Source organism: Carassius carassius, chromosome 48, assembly GCF_963082965.1.
Source record: "Carassius carassius chromosome 48, fCarCar2.1, whole genome shotgun sequence".
Taxonomy (NCBI): Eukaryota; Metazoa; Chordata; class Actinopteri; order Cypriniformes; family Cyprinidae; genus Carassius; species Carassius carassius.
Genome location: NC_081802.1, coordinates 11,239,791 through 11,267,379, shown reverse-complemented (window position 1 = coordinate 11,267,379; position 27,589 = coordinate 11,239,791). Strand labels below are relative to the sequence as shown.

General features: G+C 37.0%; 1 protein-coding gene across 3 annotated transcripts in view; it reads left to right on the top strand.

Moving 5' to 3' along the window:
- The window catches only part of ap3d1 (adaptor related protein complex 3 subunit delta 1), a 37,095-nt gene extending 12,881 nt beyond the window's left edge, over positions 1 to 24,214 (top strand). The window contains exons 12-34 of one of the 3 annotated variants that reach the window (XM_059544033.1): positions 254 to 399; positions 508 to 656; positions 847 to 1,077; positions 1,151 to 1,382; positions 1,734 to 1,879; positions 1,949 to 2,090; positions 5,556 to 5,627; positions 5,713 to 5,785; positions 5,865 to 6,061; positions 6,141 to 6,214; positions 8,070 to 8,232; positions 8,333 to 8,461; positions 13,380 to 13,433; positions 16,962 to 17,063; positions 17,873 to 18,025; positions 18,131 to 18,178; positions 18,376 to 18,396; positions 21,835 to 22,024; positions 22,104 to 22,192; positions 22,311 to 22,396; positions 23,139 to 23,260; positions 23,349 to 23,428; positions 23,545 to 24,214. In XM_059544033.1, coding sequence (XP_059400016.1) covers positions 254 to 399; positions 508 to 656; positions 847 to 1,077; positions 1,151 to 1,382; positions 1,734 to 1,879; positions 1,949 to 2,090; positions 5,556 to 5,627; positions 5,713 to 5,785; positions 5,865 to 6,061; positions 6,141 to 6,214; positions 8,070 to 8,232; positions 8,333 to 8,461; positions 13,380 to 13,433; positions 16,962 to 17,063; positions 17,873 to 18,025; positions 18,131 to 18,178; positions 18,376 to 18,396; positions 21,835 to 22,024; positions 22,104 to 22,192; positions 22,311 to 22,396; positions 23,139 to 23,260; positions 23,349 to 23,428; positions 23,545 to 23,640 — 2,795 coding nt within the window. In that variant the 3' untranslated portion in view covers positions 23,641 to 24,214. The remainder of the gene's footprint in view (positions 1 to 253; positions 400 to 507; positions 657 to 846; positions 1,078 to 1,150; positions 1,383 to 1,733; positions 1,880 to 1,948; positions 2,091 to 5,555; positions 5,628 to 5,712; positions 5,786 to 5,864; positions 6,062 to 6,140; positions 6,215 to 8,069; positions 8,233 to 8,332; positions 8,462 to 13,379; positions 13,434 to 16,961; positions 17,064 to 17,872; positions 18,026 to 18,130; positions 18,179 to 18,375; positions 18,397 to 21,834; positions 22,025 to 22,103; positions 22,193 to 22,310; positions 22,397 to 23,138; positions 23,261 to 23,348; positions 23,429 to 23,544) is intronic. The other 2 variants (XM_059544035.1, XM_059544034.1) reach the window with 2 other exon arrangements.
- Positions 24,215 to 27,589: the final 3,375 nt, after the last annotated feature.

Here is a 27,589-nt window from a genome sequence, read left to right as displayed (position 1 = left end):
GTTGTTTGTTTTGACCTTTTTAGATAAAAATGTCTCAATTTTGCTGGTAAAATGCTAGACAATCTCTTGGGTGATGTATGCAGGACTTCTGCATCATCCTTGCAAGCTCGCATTCAGATTACAATATCTGTTACTACTTCCATTACATGCCAACTTGTGTAAATAGAAGAACTAAGACAAAACATAAATTAGCATAAAACGCAAATGTAGCACTTCATTTCAAGAGTCACTTAGGCGCTGTGATGTTTTGCAGTGAAGTACTTGGGTCTTCTGGCCATGTCCAAGATCCTGAAGACGCACCCCAAGTCCGTGCAGTCGCACAAGGACCTGATCCTGCAGTGTTTGGATGACAAAGATGAGTCCATCCGACTGAGAGCTCTGGATCTGCTCTATGGCATGGTGTGTATGACTGTTTGAAAACAGCATTTGTTTGCTTCCATTCCTGTTAAGTCTCGTAGTGAAGAGCTCAAATATAAGATGTTATTAAAATGTGGTGGAAAATGCTAGGTCTCGAAGAAGAACCTGATGGAGATTGTGAAGAAGCTCATGCTGCATGTGGACAAAGCGGAAGGCACCACTTACCGAGACGAGTTGCTCACCAAGATCATCGACATCTGCAGCCAGAGCAACTACCAGTATATCACCAACTTTGAGTGGTAAGAGTCAACAACAGCCCAGTACACATTTAGGGGGCCGTTGACAGAGAATTTCAGTTGTTTTTCTATGTAAATATGCGCTAGATGGAGGTCTGGATCTTGAGCTAGATAAATATGCCAGTATTCGTTACTGTTTTACATAGCCATTACTGGATACAGGAGTCAGAAAACAACCTTATCTGTCTTCCAGGTACATCAGTATCCTGGTGGAACTGACTCGTCTGGAAGGTACAAGGCATGGCCACCTAATCGCCTCACAGATGCTGGATGTCGCCATCCGCGTCAAAGCCATCCGAGGCTTCGCCGTGGCTCAGATGGCTACTCTGCTGGACAACGCACACCTGCTGACGGGCAACACACAGCGCAACGGGATCTGTGAGGTTCTCTATGCTGCCGCGTGGATCTGCGGAGAGTTCTCAGAGTACGTGCTGACGTATTTTTGACGTATCATATTTCAACCATATAACAGCATGCTAACATCCTCTTCCCCACAGGCATCTGGAAGACCCCATGCAGACACTGGAGGCTATGCTGAGACCCAAAGTGGCCACCCTGCCCGGTCACATCCAGGCGGTGTACGTACAAAATGCTGCCAAGCTGTTTGCGACCGTGCTGCGAAAGCACGAAGGGGAGACGGACAGCCAGACCGCGCAGGAGACCAGCCAGCTGCTTATAGACAGACTGCCACTCTTCGTCCAGAGTGCCAACCTGGAAGTGCAGGAGAGGGTGAGGAGAAGCTTTATTCTGACATCTCGTCCCTTACGATACTTAAAGGAATACTCCACCCCAAAACATGCTTAGCAATAAGTTAATATGGTTGGTTATATACTGAATCATGTTAGCAATGTGCTAAACATGCCAGCGTGGTGTAAGGCATCTGAAGAGGGTTTAAAGGGGTCTGATGTGGTCTAATGTGCTTTTGCAAGGTTTATTGGGGTCTGAAATGTACCTCCATTGGAATCAGTTGTGAGCATGGGTAAAGTGCTTTTCATTGATTGGGATTATAATAATAGAGTTTATCAGGCTTCGAAACAGACACACACATACTGCAATATTAACTGTGGTGTTCCCCTGCAGGCGTCCTGCATCCTCCAGCTGGTGAAGTACATTCAGAAGCTGCAGCAGAAGAACGTGGAGGTGGCCGAGGAAGTGACTGCTCTATTCGCTGGAGAGCTCAATCCTGTGGCCCCCAAGGCTCAGAAGAAAGTGCCTATACCGGAAGGGTGAGTCATTGAGTTTATATCAAGGGAATTGAAAGAAATAGATGTTTCAGCTGTTGTTCTTCCCTTCAGTCTGGATTTGGATGCCTGGATCAATGAGCCTCCGTCAGAGAGTGAGTCTGAGGATGAGAAGCCCAAAGCGGTGTTCACTAAAGAGGAACACAAACATTCCAGATCAAGACACACTGAGGTGGACGAGAAAGAGTTGGCCAGGGTAAGTCCACGCTGTCCTTCAGACCTACAGAAAATATAAAAATACAGCCGTCCTAATTAGGGGTGGGGGGTATACTGGTAGACAAGATTGACCGTTAGAAATTCGTCAACTGGTAGAGATTTTGGTCTATGGCCTCTATCGTGGTTACACGCTCTCGTGACATTGCTGTGCTGTGTGGACATGAAGAGGTATCATTTGCACATTTTTTAAGCATTGCAGTTAAAAAACAAGTGATTTTAAGACGTTAAATGGAACTCTGTCTGAGAGACTCTTTCTGAGAGACTGTTTCTGATCGCCATCAGTGAGGCACAGGAGCATTGCAACAGAGTTGTTTTTGCTGCTAAAATACACACACTTTTATGTGTCAAAATGGCCATCAATGCAAATGTACTCATAACCGGAGTAATTAGGTCTTCAGTGAAAGCAAGCAGCTGAGAAAGAATACATTTGTATCAGTTTATTGGGTTCAGGCAGCTCTTAAAGTGACAGCAGTCTAATATTCCCACTGCATATCATTCATGGTAATCAAACAACAAAAGAGAGAAAATCTCTCACTGCTCTTGACTAAATTACTTTTGAAAATTTAATAAGAAGCTGAAGCTTTACACAGTGAAGAATATGTAGTGTTTTTATACATTTGATGACTTTATGCAATATATGTATTTAATTATTCTTATTTAATCGCTGACTGTTTACTTGTCAATCGCTACTTGTTTTCAGTGAGCTTGAGCTTGAATTATGATTCTCTCAAGAGATTCGTTCATTTTCAGTTTGTTCACCAAAATGATTCGTACAGAATCGTTCACTGATTCATTCAGTGATCATTTTTTCATATTACACAAAATATGCCAGCAGGTGGCAAAAAAGGGTGTATTATGTGTTTTGTCTTAAGTCAACAAACGTATTCACTTGTTACAAAAACTGACCTGGCTTTATAAAAATGTGTGCATAATCGCATTCAATATATAAAGTCTAATTAAGTTGTTCAGATGAACAAAGCACAAGGTTTTCTTGCCTAATTAGCATTTTAATTGTTTGATCAGATTGTAGGGGTTGTATATTAGAGGTTGTATATTATAGATTCACATTCATAAATCGGGAATTAAACGTGGAGTTCTGTATGCTAAATATCAAAACAAGCGTATGTGCACAGTACCTGTAACTGCTCTTTGCATTTTGCGAGATTGACATGCTAAATAGCAGACTAACCCAGTTTACTCTCATTCATTTCGTTCACGAAGGAGATAAGCTATACCAGTTCATTTCATTCACGAACGACGTATTCCGTTCATCGAACGACATGTGTGCCAGTTCAGTCATTTCATTCACGAACAAGATATACTAAATCATTCAACACGTTTATGAACGACATGGGTATCAGTTCAGTCATTTCATTCACGAACGATGTAAGATCTATAGATCTAGTTCAGACTCATATGAAACTCGTTCATTGAAGGGCATATTCGTTCACTACATTTAACAAATCACATGCTCTGTTACATCTCATAATCGAAGGCTATTGGCTCGAGGTTGAGAAATTCTTTGACAGGATGAAATGGTTGTTAACCGGTTCACCGAGCTGCGCATGCGCTGCTTATAACGCCAGGCTGCTGTGGAGGGAGGAACTTCAGTGAACGAGAAATATGAGTCAGTGGATTGCGTGAACGAGAACGATTCGTTCACCTAAAAGATTCGTTCAAAAAGAACGATTCGTTCACGAACGACACATCACTAAGTTAAACACATACTGATGGCGCGTGAGCGGTGAGCCTTGCGTCTGCACTAAACTTTGTCAGTTGTATTTGTTTTATGGTTTAGAAATTCAAGCGATTAGATGATCGTATGTGTATTATTTTATCAAGTTACCATGTTCGCGCAGCTGCATTGTGGCACAAACACTCATATAAACAGTAGATGTGAAGATCGTGCGCACAGAGGAACACAGAAACTAGTTGTCAGCGCTGTCCTGTGATTTATCACTAAAGTAGCTTAGAATCTCAAAACTTATTATAGCATGTTTGTGTGCAGCGCACATGAAGCACGAGCGCGTGCACAGAGAGCAGTGGTCGGCGTCGCGCTGCGGGTTCCCGGTTTGTGTCCGTTCTCGGACTGTTCTGTGTATTTTAACTGTAGAAAAGGTTGTTCCGAGTCGAAACTACGATACAGAAAACTACATCAGTATATCATCATAAACACAGCCGTTTTTGTCTTATGAGACCGAAAGAAAACACACATGTGCAGTATTTTTGCTTAGAGACAACAGCCTAATAAACGCGCTGCCTGTCATTAATGTTAATCAAAGAACAAAAAAAAATCATTCACTGATCTTGACTGAATATATTTAATAACTTTACTTGATTAATCCTTTTTGTATTTATTTATGATATTGCAAATTGATTTGTTTGTTCCTATCTTATTACTGACTCTTTAACACTTTAATATTTGAAATTTATATTAATCTAGTTGTTTTTGCTATGGTATTTTTTTTAATCACAGGCAAAATTCCTCTTGCAGTGTTTTGTAGGCTGATGATTTTTGCTCATGTTATTCAGCTGCAACAGAATGCTTTGTAAAAATGTTTGACATATAAAATGTTTGACTTAATTTTTTTTATATTGGATTTTTTTATCTTATTTGGAATCAAAACTAGGAATTGATAAGAATAGGAATCGATAAAATTCAAACGATACCCAACCCTAGTAAGAAATCTTACGAACATAGATGAAATAACTGCTTATAGTCAATAATCGTTCATTAATCGTAATCGAGGTCAAATGTTCAATTATTCGAGGTTTTGATTTTAGGCCATAATCATCCAGCCCTATATATATATATATATATATATATATATATATATATATATATATATATATATATATATATATATATATATATATATATACAGTACAGACCAAAAGTTTGGAAACATTACTATTTTGAATGTTTTTGAAAGAAGTTTCTCCTGCTCATCAAGCCTGAATTTATTTGATCAAAAATACAGAAAAAAACAGTAATATTGTGAAATATTATTACAACTTAAAATAATAGTTTTCTATTTGAATATACTTTTAAAAAATAATTTATTACTGTGATGCAAAGCTGAATTTTCAGCATCATTACTCCAGCCTTCAGTGTCACATGTAACATCACATGATCATTTAGAAATCATTCTAATATTCTGATTTATTATGAGTGTTGGAAACAGTTCTGCTGTCTAATATATTTGATGAATAAAAGGTTAAAAAGAACTGCATTTATTCAATATATATATATATATATATAAAATATCTAGGCTGGTTAGTTTGATATTGACACTTGTGAAAAGAATTATGAAATTTGTATGTTATTAAATATTTTGATATCATAGAGACCTAATATCATTACCATTAAATAAAGTTACTCATACTGTGATTTTGGTCATATCGTCCACCTCTAGTCCTAATACACTTGTCCGATTTCACACAGAGGAGGGAAGCCAGGAAGCAGGAACAGGCCAACAACCCATTCTACATCAAGGCCTCGCCATCATCTCAGAAGGTACGCAATCAAATGATTTTTGCGATCACATAAACCTCAGGCTGAAACATGATTTTAAGCACCTCAAGCTTGTTTGCAATTGCAGGTGTACGACGCTCCAGGTGTAGAACACATTCCGGTGGTGCAGATCGACCTTAGTGTGCCTCTCAAAGTCCCAGGTGAGCAGATCTACAATCTCTCATTTCAGCAGACCAAATAAAACCACGCTTCAATTTCATTGTCCATTGTTTGGTCCAGGGGTGCCCATGTCCGACCAATACCTGAAGCTGGAGGAGGATCGCCGGCAGAAGGATAAGGCTGAGAGAAAGAAGAAGGAGAAAAAGAAAAAGCGGGAGAAGCGAGGGAAAGGGAGGAAGGCGGATTCAGGTCCTGAGAGTGAGGAAGACATCAGGCCAGCTCACCAGGTGGACATAGTCACAGAGGAAATGCCAGAGGTGAGCAGCTGTTACTTTGGAGTTGTTATTTTTATCCATTAAACTATATACAATAATGTTGGTTTGTCTTGTTTCCCAGAATGCCTTACCGAGTGACGATGACGATAAGGATCCCAATGACCCTCATAAAGCTCTGGACATCGATCTGGACAAGTATGTACCACATCGATGCCTCCTACAGTTCATGCATACACTACATGTAGTGATGCACAGAAATGCATTTTTTACTAAAACTGAAATGTCATGTTCTTGTTTGGTCTGAGACACTTTCTGTCAGTCTGAAGACGGCAATTACTGTATTTTCTGGACTATAAGTCGCACTTTTTTTCATAGTTTGGCTGGTCCTGCGACTTATAGTCAGGTGAGAGTTATTTTATCAAAATTAATTTGACATGAACCAAGTGAAATGAACCAAGAGAAAACATTACCATCTACAGCTGCCAGAGGGCGCTCTAGTGCTGCTCATTGCTCCTGTAGTTACACCTGAAAACATAGCGCCCTCTCGCGGCTGTAGATGGTAATGTTTTCTCTTGGTTCTTAATAAATGCGTCTTATAGTCCAGTGCGACTTGTGTTTTTTTTCCTCATCATGACGTATTTTTGGAATGATGCGACTTATACTCAGGTGCGACTTATAGTCCGAAAAATACGGTAATACTTCATTTTCAGTATCACCACTGTTTTTCCTCCAGATATTGTTTACATTCTCATGTTTCTCACGGCTGTTGTTCGTTAGACGTCTTTAGCAGATGCTGATTGCTGAGTCCAGAATCTCTGTTCATGCAGATGCAAAACCGAGCTGGTTGTATTTTGCATCTGTTGGGTTTTCCGTGTTCTGATATCGAGGAGCTTTCTCCAGTTCTCCTGTATCTTCTTCACTCTCTTACACGCACTGCTTTCTGCTTGTGTCTCTCCATCTCTGTCTCTCTCTCCCTCATGCACGCACACATCTGCCCTCCTGACAGTCTGCTGTCTAGTTCTAGCTCAAGGTAAGTACTTCATGTGGTCATGTGACCCAGTGGAATCAACTGCCCAATAACCAGCATCTGTTTTTTGTTTTTTTCTTTCTGGCAAGTGTAGTATGTCACTGTTGAACTGAATAATATTTGTCAAGTATACATTGTGCATGACTGATCGGCTCACCTGCAGGTTGGGTTTTGGCTGTGGTCATATTGCTACAACTTGAACTCTTTAGTTATAAAGTTTGGGGTTGCTAAGACGTTATTCAATTTTTGTACCAAGGCTGCATTTATTTAATTAAAAATACAAAAAAGCTATAATGTTGTGAAAAATCTATACAATTAAAAATGTTTTCTATTGTAATATGTTAAAGTTTAAATATATCTCATATCTCTAGTCTTCAGTTACACATGATCCTTGAGAAATCATTTAGTGCTCAAGAAACATTTCTAATTATTAACAATGTTGAAAACACTTGTGCTGGTTAATATTTATATATATATATTGTTATATATATAGAAATCGTGATTTGTTTTCAGTGTTGTTTAAATAGGAAGTTCATTTGAAATCAGATTCTTTTGTAACGTTATAAATGCATTTATTGTCATAAACTTTTGATCAGTTTAATGCATTCTAGCTGAATAAAACTGGTCATTTCTTTCAGAAATATTACTAATCTTACTGACCTCAAACTTTAATGGTGGTGTATGTACAGTACACACCAGCGTTGACAGCCTTGCCTGGCTTTGACTTTTCCCTGGAAACCCGTGGGCACAGATTAAACCCCTCAGCTGTTTTCAGCTTGTTGTTGTACAGGAACGTGTTACTGATTTAAAGGCCTCTTCACAGCAAATCTCAATTTCTGACACAAAACACGATGTAGTTGAGAATGTTACGCTTCAGTTTTTTCTTGTTGCGAACAGGCCTTTGGACTTTTGACCCATATATTGGAACAAACTGAAGCCTTTCCTAGCTTCCATGTAACTGGTTATCACTCACAATCTCCTTTTCTTTCTGTCCATCTAATCTCTGTCTCGTCTTCTATCCAGACCGCTTGCAGACAGCGAGAAGCTTCCCGTGAGGACCCACCGTCCAGAGGTGCTGAAGAGCCCTGCTGAGGACCGAGTCAATGAGAGCATCCCGCAGGAGACCAAGAAGAGGAGCGGTAAGGAGAAAAAAGAGAAGAAGAAAGGCAAGGAGAAGGACAGGAAGGTGAGATGGCAGTTTTGTACGAATAATAATTGAAAACCCATATCTGCATTTAAGCAATTAAGAGTTATTGCTGTTTAATAACATCACTTGATGTTTGTAGAGGAGCAAAGAGGAAAAGAAAAAGAAGAAACATAAAGAAGTGGAGGAGGAGCTTCTGGAGTCCCAGCCGGAAGAAGCCGTCCAATCAGAGGAGACCAAAGAGGCGGCAGCCCCGCCCACATCTGCTGAGGTATGATCGTTTTTGCACCTCTAGTAAAGTATTATCTTTAAAAAAGCTTGTCTTATAGCCTCTCCATCACTAACATTTGCTGTTTGCTTTATTTATACTGTGAAATATTCCATTACATTGTTGAAACTGCTCACATTTCGGCTGCCACAAATGATAACATTTATATACAAAGCTTAAATCTATCGTTTAACCAAATAAAGCATGAAACCATCTGTTTTAATGGCCACATGACTGCAGTCTACACTGCTGTTTAGAGGTGTTAATGATTAATGGACGATTAATTGTTAATTTTATCGAATAAATCTTATTTGTATTGTCTAATGCATTTCAGCAGAAAATATAGTGAAGTTATGTTACTTATGCATGTTATTATTTGACAGTAGTCCAAAATTGGAAATACTTAAAAATGTTACAAATATTTTTTTATTTTAGATTTCATATATATATATATATATATATATATATATATATATATGAACATGAACATATATGTATATTACAACATGCACTTATAATACTAATATATATATATATGTGTGTGTGTGTGTGTGTGTGTGTGTTTATGTATATATGTATGTATATGTATGTGTATGTGAAGTGAAGTGAAGTGACATTCAGCCAAGTATGGTTACCCATACTCAGAATTCGTGCTCTGCATTTAACCCATCCAAAGTGCGCACACACAGAGCAGTGAACACACACACACACTGTGAGCACACACCCGGAGCAGTGGGCAGCCATTTATGCTGTGGCGCCCGGGGAGCAGTTGGGGTTCAGTGCCTTGCTCAAGGGCACCTAAGTCGTGGTATTGAAGGTGGAGTGAGAACTGTACATGCACTCCCCCCACCCACAATTCCTGCCGGCCCAGGACTCGAACTCACAACCTTTCGATATATACATATATATATATATATATATATATGTGTATGTATATATATATATACATATATGTATGTATATATGTGTGTGTGTGTGTGTGTGTGTGTGTGTGTGTGTGTGTGTATATATATATATATATACACACACACACACACACACACACATATACAGGCACGTGCACACATAGACATGAAAGGGGGCTTGAGCACCTGCCCTTTTTATTCCTGGAGAGAAAGTGCCCTTTTTTCTGGGATGCTTTTTTTTTTTTTTTTTTTTTAAAATAATACATATATCTGTTTGCACACAGCTTCCCTGTCAAACAAATATATTTATTGAAATATAGAATCTAAATATCAAGTGAGGAGTTCTGAAGCGCTCCCTCTCCCTCTCCCCCGATTGTTAACCCGATTGTATTGCTTCCGCTAAAGAAAATAGTCCGCTCCGTCTCTACGGTTAGAATCCTGTGAGTCCATAGCAACACTCTGTTTTTCATGGCAACGGTCTGTTATACTCCGCACAGCGGTCTGTTGGTTATAACAGACCGCATTCTACATTGGAATTCAACCAAGCCATGTAATAAAATAAGTTAATAAAATAAGCATATATCACCACCAGGTGATATGCTTTAGTTATTTTGTTTATCCTATTTACCTGCATTTCCCTGTCAATTAGATGCAAATGTGCGCATTTTAACTAGTTGACGCCTAATTTGCATACAGAACGTCCCCAGTTATTGACTTACATCAAGAGTCTTTCCCCCTGAAATTTAGAAATCTAAATTGGTGAATTTAGAAGAAATCTACAGATGCAAACAGATGGAGGATACACTCTAAAAAATGTAGTAAATCTGAGTAACTGCATCTGGTACATTAATAAAACTGAGTAGAAATAAGTTAACGTTAAAAATAACAATATTTATAAATTAACTATTTAAGTAATTTAACTTTTTTTTATTTCCTCGAAACCTTTATAAAATAGTATTCCATACCACCATAAATACATACATGACATTGGCTTTTATTGAATTTTTACTCAATTATTTTGGTAAGTTTAATTTTAAAGTGTTATGTATTCTGATAACACCAAAATAATTCAAACGATGTAGTGCCTTGTGCAAAAATAAACAAATTATTAGTAAAACACGCCCCTCTGTTTGATGCAGTTATTTAGGTTATTCTAAATATGAAGAGTTCAGATGAAAAATCCTCTAAGTGCCATCTGAAGTTTCCTTCAATAATGATCATTTTTATCAAGCTTGTATGTTTATGTTCACTTATTTCACATTACTGGCAATGAAAATTACCTATTAATTGTCATTTAAGTTAAATTACTGAACTTAAATACGAGCTTGAAAAAAAAAGCTCATAAGAAAATTTCAGATGGCACTTAGAGGGTTTTGCATCTGAACTCTTCAAATATACTTGAAACTAGTAGCATAGAAAATGTTTTCAAAACATGCACATTGTGGAATGGTTTCCTTTGCTGCTCTATAAACCTAGTGAATACTAAGGAGACCATGGTTTCTGTGAACTGATTATTTTGTAGACATCTTTTGAAAATGAAACGATTGCGTGTGTTTGAGGAAGTTAAAATCAATTAACTTTTTAAATTATTTTTTTTAAAAGGAAGTCAGTTGCGTTAATATATATATATTATATATATATATATATACTTTTTTGTTTAAAAAAAAAAAAAACTAATTATGATAAGTGCCCTTTATTTCACTTGAGCCCCTGCCCCTCAAAATGTCTGTTCACGTCCCTATATATATATATATATATATATATATATATATATATATATATATATATATATATATATATATAATATATATATATTTATTTATTTATTAGTGGTGGGCCGTTATCGGCGTTAACGTGCTGTGTTAACGTGAGACTCTTATCGGCCGATAAAAAAAAATATCGCTGTTAACCTATTCTCAAAGTTGGGTTGGGAGCTGGGTCTATACTAAGCAAGCTATGATGACTTTCACCTTGATATTTTATATAACTGACTGGCTGCTGAGGCCAGCCTAAAAAGATGCTCAGGACAGTTGACGGGCCACTGCTGCGCATCGTCACGAAAGCGTATCTTTTTCACATGTTTTTAAGCCTTACCGCTTGTTGATTTAAACATTAAAGCATCCAAACACAAGAAGCGGAAAAGCTGAACAGAGTAGCTGGTTACTCGCGCACTGTGTTCGGTGCGCACGAGAGAGAGAGCCGCGTATCACAGCGACACTGAACCGAGCTCTCTTCTGAGAAGTTCTCCTCGAAGTCCCTCCTGCACCTGAACGAACAAATACAAATCGCAGTTTGAACAAACAAAAAGATGTGAATGAGCCCAATTCAGTACTCGCGGTGTTCTGGTGTTCAGGGCTCATGCAGAGAAAGGCGTCTCAAAACACTTGAACATCGAATTGGCTTATTTTTGCTCTTGTGCCGACAAATACATACAAAATATGTCAAAATATCCACCTTGGAAATTATGCTCGAAAAAACTGTCAGTTATTTCTTAAGTGAAAGTAAACAGTTGAGGAAAAAAATGGGATGTGTATTATATTGAGTGCGTTCATCGTCTCTTAAAGTGACCGCGCCTAATTTAGCTACTGGCTGCTGTAATGTTAATCCAAGAAAATGAAAATGAAAATCACTCACTTCTCTTGACTGAATTACTTTGTAGTTTTAACAGTCAAACCAAAAATTATTCAGACACCAGATATAATTTTTGATATATATATCAAAACTGTAATGTGAGAAATGTTGAAGGTGTCTGAATAAATGTAGGTTTGATTGTATATTTCATTTTTACATTGAAGACTATCCAGTGCTATTTTACATTTAATTATTTGGTTTCTGTACCTTGACACCTACAAACTTGAAAAAAAACTTAAACATTGTGTAAATAGCACAAATAAATAAAAATAAACGAACATACAAATTAAACAATTTCAAACAGGGCCCACTGGTACCACCTTCACCGGGTCCCCGCTGACCCCAGCTACGGCCCTGCTCATGCCTGTTTCACACATACTCCATCTGCAGTGCGTATGCAGTCCGTGTGCGTTACGTATGTGGTGCAGCACGGACTCGATGTGCTTTCACACAGGACGCGTTTGCAGTTCGCTAATCTGTACGTAAACGATCGCTGCACTGTTGCAGACGCAACGCTCCTGGAACGCAACTGGAATCCGTTAACATTGGTGCGTAAAAAAATATGCAATGCATACGCACTGCAGACAGAGTATGTGTGAAACAGGCGTAAGGTTGTTTGCACCTTGTGCAATGTGGAATTAGTTTACAGCTTTCTCAAGCAGTTTGTGATGCATTTTGGAAACAGGAGATGAGCCCCTTTTTCTAATGCACCACCTAGCTTGATAAACCCCTTCTCAAAGACTTACTGTTTGTCAATTTTATTTGGGTAACACACATATTCTGAATGCCTTCGGCAGAATTCGAATGAGCCATTTTAATCTAGATTAATCTAGATTAATTTCAAGATCACAGCTAGATTAATCTAGAAAAAAATTAATCTATGCCCACCACTATATATATATGTATGTATGTATGTATGTGTGTGTGTGTGTGTGTGTGTGTGTGTGTATGTGTATGTGTATATATATGTGTATATGTATATATGTATATGTATATTAATTTTAATGATATTCGTCTATGAAAATTCCTGCTTGCTTAATCTAAACCACTAGGAAGTGCAGGGGTTAACTGAAATATTCTTACTTGCTTCCATGAAAACCAATTATGTCCACATTTACATTGTAGAAAATTATAAATTAACAGAAATATAACAATATTACTACTTATAATAATACAATTTCTTTATTTAATAATAAATGAATAATTATATATATTTTTTTAATGTAATATGTACATTTGAACAGCTGTTGAAGTGGCCATAACAGACATGGTGATGGAATATGTGCTCATTTTGTTTTCTGTTGTCATCAGAGCATTTGTTTGGGGTTCTGTTTGAGTCAAACAGGATTGGACTCATGTTCCCCACCTTGCCTTTTCTGTTCTAGGCCTCCGATCTGGATTTCTGGCTCTGTAGCGCTCCTGTCCCCCCCGCCGCCCAGGTCCGGTCCCTCATGCTCTCTCCCTCTGCTTCCCCTCCGGTCATACTGCTGTCGGTCTGTCCTGTTGTTAATGAGCGTCTGTTTTGGGTTTTCCCTTCGGGCTCTCACTGTTCTTGACGTGCCAGTCTCTTTGTCGCACACCCCTTTTTTTCACAGTTTTTCACATGTCTCGACACATTTGTGTTTGTTAGCATTTGCTTGTTTTAGTTCAGGGTGCATGTGTGCACATGCAGAGGTGTAAATGTGTCTTCATTACTGATGTCGGAAGCTTCTTCTGTATGATCATGTCTGTATCAGCATGAACAGCCATCAATTTAGTTCAATTCAAGTTTATTTGTATAGCGCTATTTACGATACAAATCATTGCAACGCAGCTTTACAGAAAATTAAGTTTCTACAATATTTAGTAGTAGCTTATCAGTGGTGATTGTCAGTTTATGTGCATATGAGAGAAATTTTGAGAAAAATACAAGACGTAGTCAACCAGACGATAAAAGCAATTATTATATGATGCAATCACACTTGTAGCAATATTTGTTAGTTCTGTTGTTGATTCAGGGTTAGCATCATCTGAGGTCCTCTGATGGTCAGCATCATCTCTTCTCAGGCGTTCTGGATCCAGACTGGAGCTTGTGTAAATCCTGGCAAAACAGAGAAACAAATAGAGACATCATTAGCATAGCTGCTGATCCAACAAAGTAAAATTAATTAGTTTAACCCAAGCTAAAGAATAAGAATGCACATTTGATTATATACAACTGCAGTCACAAATTATGAGATTTAAACAGAGAGAGTGTGTCTGAACCCCGAACATTAACAGGAAGGCTATTCCAGAGTTTGGGAGCCAAATGTGAAAAAGCTGTACCTCCTTTAGTGGACTTTGCTATCCTAGGAATTAACAAATGTCCATGGCGTTTTGTGACCTTAGGGAGCATGATGGATTGTAACGTGGTAGAAGACTAGTAAGGTATGCAGGAGCTAAACCATTTAGGGCCTTATAGGTAAGTAATGATAATTTGTAACTGATACGGAACTTAATAGGTAGCCAGTGCAGAGACTGTAAAATTGGGGTAATAGAACTGAGGTAAGAACTCTAGTTGCTGCATTTTGGACTACCTGTAGCTTGTTTATTGAAGAAGCAGGACATCCACCTAGAACTGCATTACAATAGTCCAGTCTAGAGGTCATGAATGCATGAACTAGCTTTTCTGCATCAGAAACAGATAACATGTTTCGTAGCTTGGCAATGTTTCTAAGATGGGAGAATGCTGTTTTTGTAAGATGGGAAATATGATTTTCAAAAAACAAGCTGCTGTCTAATATAACTAAGTTATATATTTTATAATATAAGATTTTTGATTTTAGAGGAAATAACAGTACATCCGTCTAGTTGCAAACTGTAATCTGCAAGATTCTGTGTACTGGGTTTTTTTTTTTTTGGTCCAATAAGTAATATCTCTGTCTTAAACTAATTTAATCTGAGAAAATAATTTGTCATCCAATCTTTTACATTTTTAATACACTCTGTTAGCTTATGCTGAGTACACACCAATAGGTTTTTTTTTTTACATCTTATAAGATTTTCAAAATGTGATAGACCACAAACATGAGGATAAAAAATCCTAGATTTAACCGTTTTGCTCCTATAGTGTGTGGTGTGCCATGATATGACAAAGACAGCACACCACACATGAAACAGATTTTCAACCAGAGTCTTGACTGGGAACACAGGAAATCTCGCAAAATCTCGCTAGACTTCAGAATAAGCATTGCAGACGATATGCAGGAAGATATTGCAATGATAGTGTTTGGAATGATTTTCACTGAATATTCACGGGGGAAAAAGAGAAGGGTTTGGTGAGGACATGGTCTGTACAAGTTACAGAGTGAGCTAGAGGTGAGCAATGGTCACAAAATCACACTGATTTTATATATATATATATATATATATATATATATATATATATATATATATATATATATATATATATATATATATATATATATAATTGTTGTTCTCAGCTCTCTCTTGGTAAAGAGATCTTATTCTCTTTTAAATTGCCTTATTAAACTTTAAATAATTGTTATCAGATCTTCCATCACTCTTTAAGAACGTGATCATTCACTTTCTAATTGGATATTGTTTCATTTCACGTGATAATCTCCAGAGCGTGCACGCGTTTGTCCTTGGGGTTCCCCCCAAACACCAGGATTTCTGATCGTAAATATTAAACAAGTTTAATATTTACGATTCGTGATCAGTGCGGCTCTGACGTTCTTCCGATCAGGTTTGGACACTCTTAACGCACCTCACACCAAGAGAAAATCTGATAAAATAATCTGTCGAACCATCAAGATAATCGGGACATAGCTAGGATTGTCGGAAGGGGGGAAATCGGCCGAAAATCAGCCCGATTATCTTTTGGTGTGTACCCACCATTAGATAATTTAGATGTTTCATCTGGTCTTGTTGAGATGTATAGTTGAGTATCATCAGCATAACAGTGGAAACTAATCCCGTATTTTCTAATAATATTACCAAGGGGCAACATGTATATTGAAATTAGAAGAGGACCTAGGAAAGATCCTTGTGGCACTCCATATTTTACTGGTGATAAATGAGGTGACTCCCCATTTAAGTAAACAAAATGTTAGCTATCGGACAGGTAGGATCTAAACCATCTTAGAGCCTGCCCTTGAATACCTGTATAGTTTTGTAATCAATCTATGAGTATGTCATGATATATGGTGTCGAACGCAGCACTAAGATCAAGTAAAACTTGCAATGAGATGCAGCCTTGATCTGACGCAAGAACCAAGTCATTTGTAATTTTAAGTGCAGTTTCTGTGCTATGGTGGGGCCTGAAACCTGACTGAAATTTTTCATATTAGAATAGAATATATTAGAATAAAATTTTAGACATAAATGGAACATTTGAAATAGGCCTATAATTTGCCAGTTCACTAGGATCTAGTTGTGGCTTCTTAATAAGAGGCTTAATAACCGCTAGCTCGAATGGTTTTGGGACGTGACCTAAAGTAACAACGAGTTAATAATATTGAGAAGCGGTTCTTCCGCTACAGGTAACAACTCTTTCAGTAATTTAGTGGGTACAGGATCTAATAAACATGTTAGTTTAGATGCAGTGCTAAGCACTGCATCACTCTTGACAGTTCTTGTGGTTTGTCAAACAACTAATGTGCACAAAACCTCATGATCCGAATGTAGGTCACCTGAGATTTTGATGTACTACTTTTGTCTGCCCAAACGTAGTTCAGTTCCTCTTAATGCAAACACAGTATTATCTTGACTTGAAAAGCTAAAAGTCTAAATCATCACACTTTTCACTTCTGGTTCACCACTTTCTCAGCATTTTCTCCCAATGTGACAATTCAACAACCTCAAATTAGCTTTTCTTCTTCTTGATCATGATATTGTTAATTGTGCATGCCCTGTAGTGTAGAGGATCACTCTTTGTAAGATTTTGAAAGCAGGAAGTGTGTGTTTTAATGTTTGATTGTTTCCAGGAAGAGACGGCGCTCTCGTCTGCTGCTGCTGTGGACACGAGCTCTGCGGCTGCCCTAGAATCTGAGCCTGATGAGCCTAAAGACGCAGAACCAGAGGAAACGGTGGGGCTTTCACAACTGTTTGGTTTTGTTTTAAAAAGCAGTTTTCTGTTTGTTCCACCATCAGTGCTTTTTCATCTTTGTAAATCTTTCAAATATATACACATTAATCATTAAATAACAATACTTTTATAATTTTTTTTAACTAAACATAAAAACATACACAAATGTACACAAGAATAATGTATGCATGTGTGTGTAGACATATAAAAACATTATATACTATTAAATGAATCATTAATCAACAATAAATATATGCATTTTAATAAAACAATATGCAAAAACATTATTTTAATCAAGCACTTGTATAATTTTGCTAAATCGGACAATATTGCAAGAAATATATACCACAATATTAACTTACATTGAATTGTTGTAAATAAATATCACATTTGCAACTGGCCCTTGTTCAAAAAAATGCTGGGAAATCACTTCATGTAACCGTACAAAAGTGATTACTGATAGGCTGTCAAAAAAAAAAAAAAAAAAAGTTTTAGAGAAGAAAAGAAATCACACACTGACTTTTAAAGCTGCTTCATAGTAACGTCTTTCTACTTTCGAGGACCTTGATATAAATGTAGTGGAGTGAAAAGTACGATATTAGTCTTTCAAATGTAGTGATGTTAATACGTTTAAAAAGTGTACTTAAGTACAGTAATCAAATAAATGTACTTCGTTACTGGCCACCTATTATTTTTTTTCTTTTTTGGTTTTAATCAAAACTTTATTGTAAAATCAGCAGAAGAATCCCAAAAAATGCTGTGCTCTGTTGAAACCAGATTAAGCCAACTGTGTGTTGATTTCCTGTTCAGAAATCCTCTAAACACAAGAAAAAGAAACAGAAGAAAGAAAAGGAGGAGAAGGAGAAGAAAAAGAAGAGACACCACCACCATCACCATCACAGTGACGCCGGCGGAGAAGATTCCGTGCAAAACGGCACCGTGGAGGAAGAGGAGCCTCTGCCAGTCAGTATCTTTCTAACCAGACAATCACAGAAGGCCACTCTGCGACATTAAATGTTAAGCAAATATAATTTATCCTTTACTTATCCAACCTCCATCTCGTTTCAGCCCATGTCCAACTACTCTCTGCTGGCCGAGAACTCCTACATCAAGATGGTGAGTGTGACGTGATGTGGAGTGAGTCAGTCTGATGTTTGTCTCCTGCCCCGGCGAGAAAGCTCTGCCTGTAATTGACATCTCATGATCCTGTCACACGGCTGCTGTTTTTGCTGAAGCCACTCATTGCTTTAAGTGATTCTGGTCTGTGGTTTGTGAATGATGTATTGTTCATGTGTCTCTATGTATGTTTTAAGATGAAAGAAGATGCTGATCAGGTAACCATAGGAAGAGAACTACCATTGTTGCCACTAACTTGCTGTGAGACAGACTTTAGTCACAATAGACACCAAATACAAACAAAAACCAGGTTAATAGCTCAGTCCAGTGTGTGCATGTATATATATATTAATATATTAAGAGCCAGATAGAAAATATATTTTGTGTGTGTGTGTATTAGTAATGCGCGGGTTGGGTTTTTTTCAACCCGCGGGTCCCGCTTTTATGAAATTATTTGGCCCGCCCCGCAAATAAAGTAAAATTTCTTGACCCACCCCGACCCGCGCCGCCCCGCGCATCGTGGACATCACGGAATATACGTTGCTACTTAGACCTTCGTATCGTAGCCTTATCAATATAGGCTATAGGTAATTGCACTATGATGGTTAGTTCGTGAACAAATCTTTTAGGTGAACGAATCGTTCTCGTTTACTAGAGGTGTGAACCTACACTGGTCTCACGGTTCGGTTCGATTACGATTATCAAGTCATCGATTCAGTTCGATTCGATTATCTCGATGCATCACGATGCATTGATGATGCACTGCATCCTTATTTTTCAATTTTGCTTCATGTATACAATTTTGTCAATAAATACAAGCAGTCAGATATATGAACTGAACCTTTAATTTTATCTGAAACACGCTTCTTGAATGTATCAAACATCAAATAAAACTCAAGTCTGGGCACAGAAGACAACAGCAGCATTAGATTAGAACACACAAATGTAAGTACTAAAAGTGCATAATGCAGGGAGTGTACTTAAATACTTATATAGTGCAGTCTACTTTCTTGTAAAACATTTAAATATTGACATTGAAATTAAATTACAAACCAAAATAAACAAGAGGCCAAACCTACTTGAATATAATCAATATACAAAAAACTAAATCTGCACTTCAGCAGTGTTTTTTAATGCACAAAATATGATATTCGTCGGATTCTGCCCAAAAGCCTGGAGAGCGCGCCCACTTTAAGAGCGCGCTGAGATGCCAGATTCAGCGTATGCGCGAAGCATGTTACGTGAGGGAATTTTCCGAATTGAGCTGCAGCGATCATGTTCGACGCATTATCTGTTACAAGCACTACATCCTTATGTGATAGCTGCCATTCATCCATGACATGAGACAGTAGCTCTGCCAGATGAGCACCCGTGTGAGACTCATAAACGGCTCACGTTTGCAGCACATGAGACAAAATCTTCCAGTCATTGCTAATGTAATGTGCCGTTTTCCACTACAGAAAAGGGCCGTATATCCTTTGCAATAAAAGATGCCACTGCTCTGGTAATTCTCTGCCCTCGCACTGAGTTTGGCGGCAACGTTGATATAAGTTGATAAATTTTTGGCTGAGCTGGATCCACAATGGCACTGACAGGCGTTTGCAGCTCGGGGTGAAAACGACTGACGTGGTTTCTCATGTTGGTGGTATTACCCCCTGCATATTTTGTTTTTGCGTGACATGATTTGAACACAGCGTGTGTCTTGTCAAGGTCGGGCTTACCGTGTTGTTGATAAAAGCCGAAATGTGCCCAAATGTCGGCTTTTAAAGTGGTTGGAGCATTTTTTATTGCACGCTCAGGCGTTTCGCCTCCCTCTGCCATTGTATGCCGCGACTAAGCACGCGGTGATGACGTCAGAAATGAGTCAGTACATTATAACCGGTTATGGGCTATTACTGAACCTAAACCGAATCGTCCTAGTCTGCATCGCGATGCACCGTAGAAACGATTAATTTTGACACCCCTATCGTTTACGTAATCCACTGACCATAGACAGTAAAAGACTAATTTCTCGTTCAATGAAGTTCCTCCCACAGCAGTGCACGAGCGCGGCGCTATTAGCAGTGCATGCGCAATTCGTGAACAGCTCTGTGAACGGTTTCATCCTGTCAAAAAGAGTTACTCAAGATGTGACGGTCGGAGCATGTGACTTGTTGAATGTAGTGAACGAATACGATCTTCTCATAGGTGAAAGAGTTGAATGAACTGATACATCTCGTTCGTGAATGAATTGAATGAGAGTATACAGGGTCAGTCGGCCAAGCATGCAAATCTCGATCAGCAATTAGCAGATACAAAGCGCAGTTATTGGTGCACATACGCTTGTTTTCATATTTGGAATACAGAACATAACTCCACGTTTAATCCCTGATAAAACCTCGTGCTTTGTTAATCTGAACAATTTATTTAGACTATTTATTTAATGCGATCATGCACACACTTTAATAAAGCCAAATCAGTTTTTGTCACAAGTAAATACGTTCGTTGACTTGAGACATAACACATAAGACACTCTTTTTCGCCAACTGCTGGCGTATTTGTGTAATATGAAGAAATGGTCACTGAACGAATCAGTGAATGAATCATTTTGGTGAACGAACTGAAAATCAACAAATCTCTTGAAAGAATCAAAATTTCCACCACTAAATTCCATGAAACATAAATGGATTTTAAAAATTTTAGTTTTTAGTGACCCACCCCACAATAAAGTGCAAATTTCTCAACCTGCCCCAACCCCACCCGCGGGTTATGAGACGACCCGCGCATCACTAGTGTGTATGTGTATATATGTATATGTATGTGTGTGTGTGTGTGTGTGTGTGTGTGTGTGTGTATATATGTATATATGTGTGTATATATGTGTGTGTATATATATATATGTGTGTATGTATATATATGTATATATATATATATATATGTGTGTGTATATATATATATATGTATATATATATATGTATATGTATATATATATATATATATATATATATATATATGTGTGTATATATATATATGTATATATATATGTATGTGTTTATATATATATATATGTATGTGTGTGTATGTGTATATATGTACACTACATAATAAATATAATGAATAAAAAATTTATATATAATGTAATATAATCAATTTTACAATTGATAACTAAATTATTTTAGAATGTAATTTAATATGATATTTTATTATAATCTATATCAATTCTTTGGTCTGCATATTTTTTGTGCAGCCAGTGAAGACAAAGTATTCACATTGTTAAACTCAGAAATTTGAGTTAAAAAAATAAATATATGTACATGCACAACATATTAAATTAAACATTAAATTAAAACTTTTTCCATCCCTCACAGCCTTGTGTTCATTAAAGTCAAATGAAATCTGGTATATTTTGTGACTGACGTCTTTTGAATGTTGTAAGACTGTAAATTGCCTTTGAGCTCTGACTTTAAACATTAGTTGTTAAATGCACCTGTTTGGTGTAGTTAAAGCTAATGTGATTTCTTTCTCATTTTGGATTGATAATGATATTAACTGCCTTCGACCTGATTTTTGGGCTTGTGATATTCCCATTTCTTCTGGCCTTCTTTAACCGCTGATCTGCATGTTTTGGCCTCCTAATAGTTTCCCAGTCTTATAAAAAACACGTCCTTTTTGTGCAGGTGTATGACATCCAGGGCAACCATCAGGATGAGAGCAAAGTTGTGGTATCAGTCATCTTTGAGAATAAGAGTGACAGCTTCCTCAAGTCAATGGAGTTCAATGTGATGGATTCCCTCAACTCTAAACTGCAGCGGCCGGAGGGAGCCGGCCCTCACGACAGTCTCACCGTTCCCTTCCAGCTGCCACCAGGTCAGGATAGCGACGCTCCTGTAAGTGGCATTAACTGGATTGAGGCAGATTTTACTCATGCATTCAAATCTTTTTCCAGGGGTTTCAACCGAGGCTCGCTTCGTGTTCTCAGTGCAGAGTATTGTCATGCCTCAGAAGCTAAAGGGAACCCTCACCTTTATAGTTAAGGTGAGAAACTCCTATACACACACTCCCACACACACACACAAGAGTTCATACTTTTCCATGTATTTCCAGTGTGAGTGTTAGTATTGTTGACCTGAGAATTGATTGATTTCTGGCGCAGTCGGACGAATCCTCCACTCATGAGAAACTGGACTTCAAACTGCACTTTACATGCACATCATATCTGATCACCACCCCATGCTACAGGTGAGCAACACATCACCAAACTCACTCACTCACTATATAAACCGATAGATAGATGTGTATATATATACACACACACATGCGTGCATGTTAAAATAAAGATAGAATTATCAGTATTGTAATTGTTTTGTTGTGCTATAAAACAATGTATTGTTGTATTTTTTATACTAATAATAATATTCAAAAGCAATTGTAGTTATATTAGTAATATTAGGCCTAAATAGTCATATTTCTTTTATTTACAATTTTTATTTAGTAGTAGTTGTAGTAACAATATTAATAAAACATTATTATTATTATTATTAGAGTAAAATTGATTTCATCTCCAAAAAAATTATATAACCACCAAAATTTTGGCCAAATTGTTCAGACCTACAAATAAACACAGCAAACTTGGAGCTTTTGCCATTTACATTTTTTTTTAATGCTAATAGTAATATTTTATAGCGTTTGTAGTAATAATATTTTAGTAGTAGTAATATTATAAATAATAACAATAATTAATTCTAGAATAATTCTAAAATTACAAAAATAATGATCATAATTATTTGATTTCCACCCCAAATATTCAAAGTGTTATTATTATTATTTTTTTAATACTTATTTATTTATTTTAGCTTAGGTGTGGATAAAGTATAATGTTAATTAAATCATGGCTGTTGTTAATTGGTTTAAACTAAATCAAAGTAATAAATCTGTACTGAGTGGTTTCATGTAGCTGAACATAAGAACCTTGTGTTGTCAGTGACGCATACGCAAAGCTGCTGGAGTCGGGCGACCTGAAGGGCAGCTCTCTACGGCTAGAGGGGATCAGCATGCCCTTCCATCACCTGCTGGCCAGGATCTGCTTCCACCATCACTTCTCCGGTGCGCCAACTTCACAATGACGCCTGTGATGCGTTTCAAAATATGGACACTCTTAAATCCTTTGTTCTCTCGTTTCCTGTGTTTGTAGTTGTGGAGAGGATTGACTCCTGCGCCTCCATGTACAGCAGGTCGATCCAGGGTCACCACGTCTGTTTGCTGGTCAAAACCGTGAGTATTTGGAATATGGGATATAAACTGAATCATAATGATTCTGATTCCACTAAACAACTCTTTTCATATTTGAAGAAGAGGATTCTTTAAAATGGTGTTTCTCTTTTTTCCAGTCCAATCAGACCATCTCTATCGACGCCAAGTGCGACGAGCCATCGCTGCTGGGGAATGTGCTGGATGAGATCAAGCAGACCTTCTCGAAATGCTGATTGTGACCCTGAAACCCCCTGAACCCCAATCCCAGAGCAGCCTGTCCAGCTGAACCACACGCTCAGAATCATATATCGCACTCTGAGACTCGTGTCCCTCCTCTTCCTTTGTATTTATTGGATCAGTCGTTCTACTGTTCTTCTTTTAAGACCACAAATTTCAAGCCCGCTCCTGTCTTTGTTTCCCCCTTCGTCCTCCTTCGTCTCACTCTTTATCCTCTTCTTTAGCTTCTTCATCTCTCTGACAGTCTTTCCATTGTCTTAACGGTCCATGACTTTCATCTTGAGAACTGGATTTTTTTCGTTGTTGATGTGTGCTTTTTTTGTTGTTGTTTGTTGCATTTTTTCATCAGCGCCTTTCTCTGCATTAAACATCAGTGTGTTTGTTCCTTGCCAGTCTCATCACGTATGTGTTGCTCTTTTCGAAGGCTATCCCTTGCAGGACTGGTTTCAGACCAGAAATCCCATTCTTAAACTCTTAACTGCCTCTGAGCACTAATGTCACTCTCAAGTGCAGTTGCACACAAATATGACATAGAAGTACACAGGGTTGTATTCTATCTAGACCATGTTTATACTTGCGATCACATGTGATGTTAGTGATATCATTTGCTGGCCGTAGTATCTGTGTCCCAATGTTGGGAGATAATACTACAGTTGCATATAATTAATTAAATAACAAAACTTGCTCAGGATAATAACGGTTCATAAAAGTGACAAAGTAAAACCCGATTATTTCACATCTCGCAAGTCCGATATAGTGATTCTTGCACATTTATGTTCCAGTTAATGGACGCGACATTTTGAAAACATTCCGTTTTTTGGAAAATTTCCAGAAATGTTCAGCCCCATTGAAACCCTTAATAGATGCCACCAGGATGGAATCTCCAGGTCGCCTGTTAAGCTCAGAATAATTTTGATTTGTACTGTAGTTTGTGAAAAAGAAACCAATTAATCGCGTCCAAAATGAAAGATTTTTTACATAATGTGTGTACTGCTTATATATAGAAATATTTACATTTGTATATACATATATATATATATATATATATATATATATATATATACATATATATGTATTTACACATTTATATATAATAAAAATCATATGAGTGCTGTCAATCGATTAAAATAATTAAATCACTTTTATTTTCAGAAATTAATCACGATTAATCCCACCTAACATTAAAGTTATTAAAAACATTTATATTGCCATAATATTTGTTAATGACATCTTTTTTTATGACTGAAGCTGGGTTTCACTGATACCAATACTGATGTCTCTGTTAATTTTTTTTCTCTAATATTTAACCATGCACTATTAGCCGTTACTAATATAGTATTTGAGAGCCATCAATTTGAACATTTATAAGAAAAGAAAAAACAAACAAATTAAAGTAACTTAAACCAATCTTCACATAAACATAAATGTCATATTTAGCTACCTGTGGCCTTCTCCAAGTAGGAAAAATACAGAAATTGAATAAAGTTAAGCACTAAATTTTAAAAACACTCTGAAGGTTATTGGTTTTCGGTTTTTTCTTTTGTTCTTTGATTAACCGACATCGCAGCAGCTGAGTTATTGCGTTATTTTGGCTGCTTTAAGAGCTGCCACTGCTGAACATGATGCAGATTATATAGATATTTTCTCATAACTCTTTACCTTTTCTGACCCACTTCAGGTCTTAAAGTGTCTACTAATGAGCTGACGAGTTGAATGGGGGTGTGTTTGATGAGGGAGACTGGGCTGGCTTGCTCCAGGACAGTTCAGCAGTTCAGAGACCTGTTCTTAAATGTAAATCATCAATAACAAATACATGAACAATTTTAAGGGAGCTTTGGTAACTTAACCGACAACATAACTATGACTTTCGCACTTTAATATGTTGGCTACAGCACCTTTCTTAAATATATACATGTATGCATCTGTATTTATATATACACACATTATATAAACAAACTTTCATTTCGGATGTGATTAATTGATTCGACAGCACTAATATATGTCTGTGTTTATATATATATATATATATAATGACATTGTTTTTACAAACAAGTATGATTTGAAATTCTCTTCTGACAACATTGATCTTTAAACGTTTTACCCTCAGATACTGCTAAAACATGCCATTTAACAGACAGTATCTCATGTTTCTGGACAGTGTATTATATTAAAGCGATCCCTTGTGTCTTTCTAATAGCTGTCTTGAGAATATAATGCTGTTAAAGGGAGTCTACAAAGTTAAATGTATCACATCTGTCAATGCCACCGCGGCTTTGACGTCATCCAGACTCATGCTTCATGTGTTCTTTAACTCTTCGTACTGCCGTCTTATACATTTGCAGATTACAGTGAATCATTTTTTTTTATATGCTGTTAAATGCCTTTTTTCTCCCACATTGATGTAGTGACTAATTCAGGCTCATGCTGTAAGTAAATCCTGTGTTTAACTGTCTGATCCAGCTCGCTGTAGCGCTCAGTTGTAAAGATCTGCTCAGTTATCCTGAAGCTATCTTGCAAGTGTTTTCCATCGTACGACTGAGTTCATCAACAAGAAGTGACTTGAATAGCAGGTGAAAAGAAACTAGTGGTTTACAGGTCCTGTGAGGACTGAATCAGCTGATGTGGATGAAAGCAACTAATTATTAACAAATCTGAATTTTGTGCTACAAGTCACATTGAAATGTATAACTTGCATGGGTAGGAATGTAAATTTTGCCTACTTTTTTGTTAGTTTTTTTGTTTTTGATTAATACATAAACACTTGCATAGAAAAGTCCCCTAGCATTCCTTGATTGTCGCAATTATTTTCGAGCTTCCTTTTATGTAAAAGTTGGCTTCACCATATTTCACCTTTTGATGGTATAATGTATTTTTATTTGTTATGAATACATAAACTTCAGAAAATGGCTTGGAATGTTTTTAAAAAAAAATAATTTTGCATTAAATTATTATATATATAAATATCAGAACAAGGGGTTTGTGGGGGGATTTAGGGGTCCGTATAGATATGAATACTTAGCTGTTAAATGTGATTGGAGGGAATTGGCCCAGCTAATCTAATAAGGGTTTCCTTCTGCCAAGATGTAGTGCAGATATTGCTGGATTTGGCTTCTCATTAAATATACTCTCATTGCTCTTCGTTTGAAGGTATTCTCCAACTCCTTCATATGTATTTTCCGACTGTATGATGTAATATAATGTTTTAAGATGAATAAATGATCTACAATAATGACCAATAATGTGCAAGCAATATTTTTGAGAGGTCCACGTGAAACAGTTTGAGAAGGATGCTATAGTTTTATGTGTGCACCAATAAATTCATGTCTACGTGTAGACCAAATGTTTCCCTCTGCTTGATCGACTAGATGTTTCCTTTTTATAATCATGTGTGAACATTAGACAGTGAACAGTTAAAAAAAAATACTTGGGGTATTTGTTATTTAGAAATCATTTTACACATGCATAATACTAAATTCATTAAAATTCAGTAAATTCATTTCCTGTTTTGTCTATATGGTTGTTTACTTTAATATTTAAACCTTATTAGGATACATTTTAATTATATATTTAATTTATTTATGAAATATCTTGTAGTGTAAGTCAAAGACATAGATAGAACAACAGGGATAGATAGATAGATAGATAGATAGATAGATAGTCACAAAGTGTGGTTTTGGTTTCAAACATATACTTAAAAATCTTTTTAAATTGTATTATTCCAATGTTTTTGCTGTTTCAGAAAATGTTTTTTGTAATTGTTTTAGTATTTTTATTAAAGGTTATCTAATGGGAACATTTTTGACAGCATTCACAACGTTGAAATGAAACGTCTCAGTAGCAGTATAAACTGTCTTTCAGCGCAGTTGAAACACTTCCTTGTGTTGTGGTTTACTGCTCGCTCATTGGCTGCGGGAGGCGTTTGAGGCGGGGCCTGATCTCCAGCCG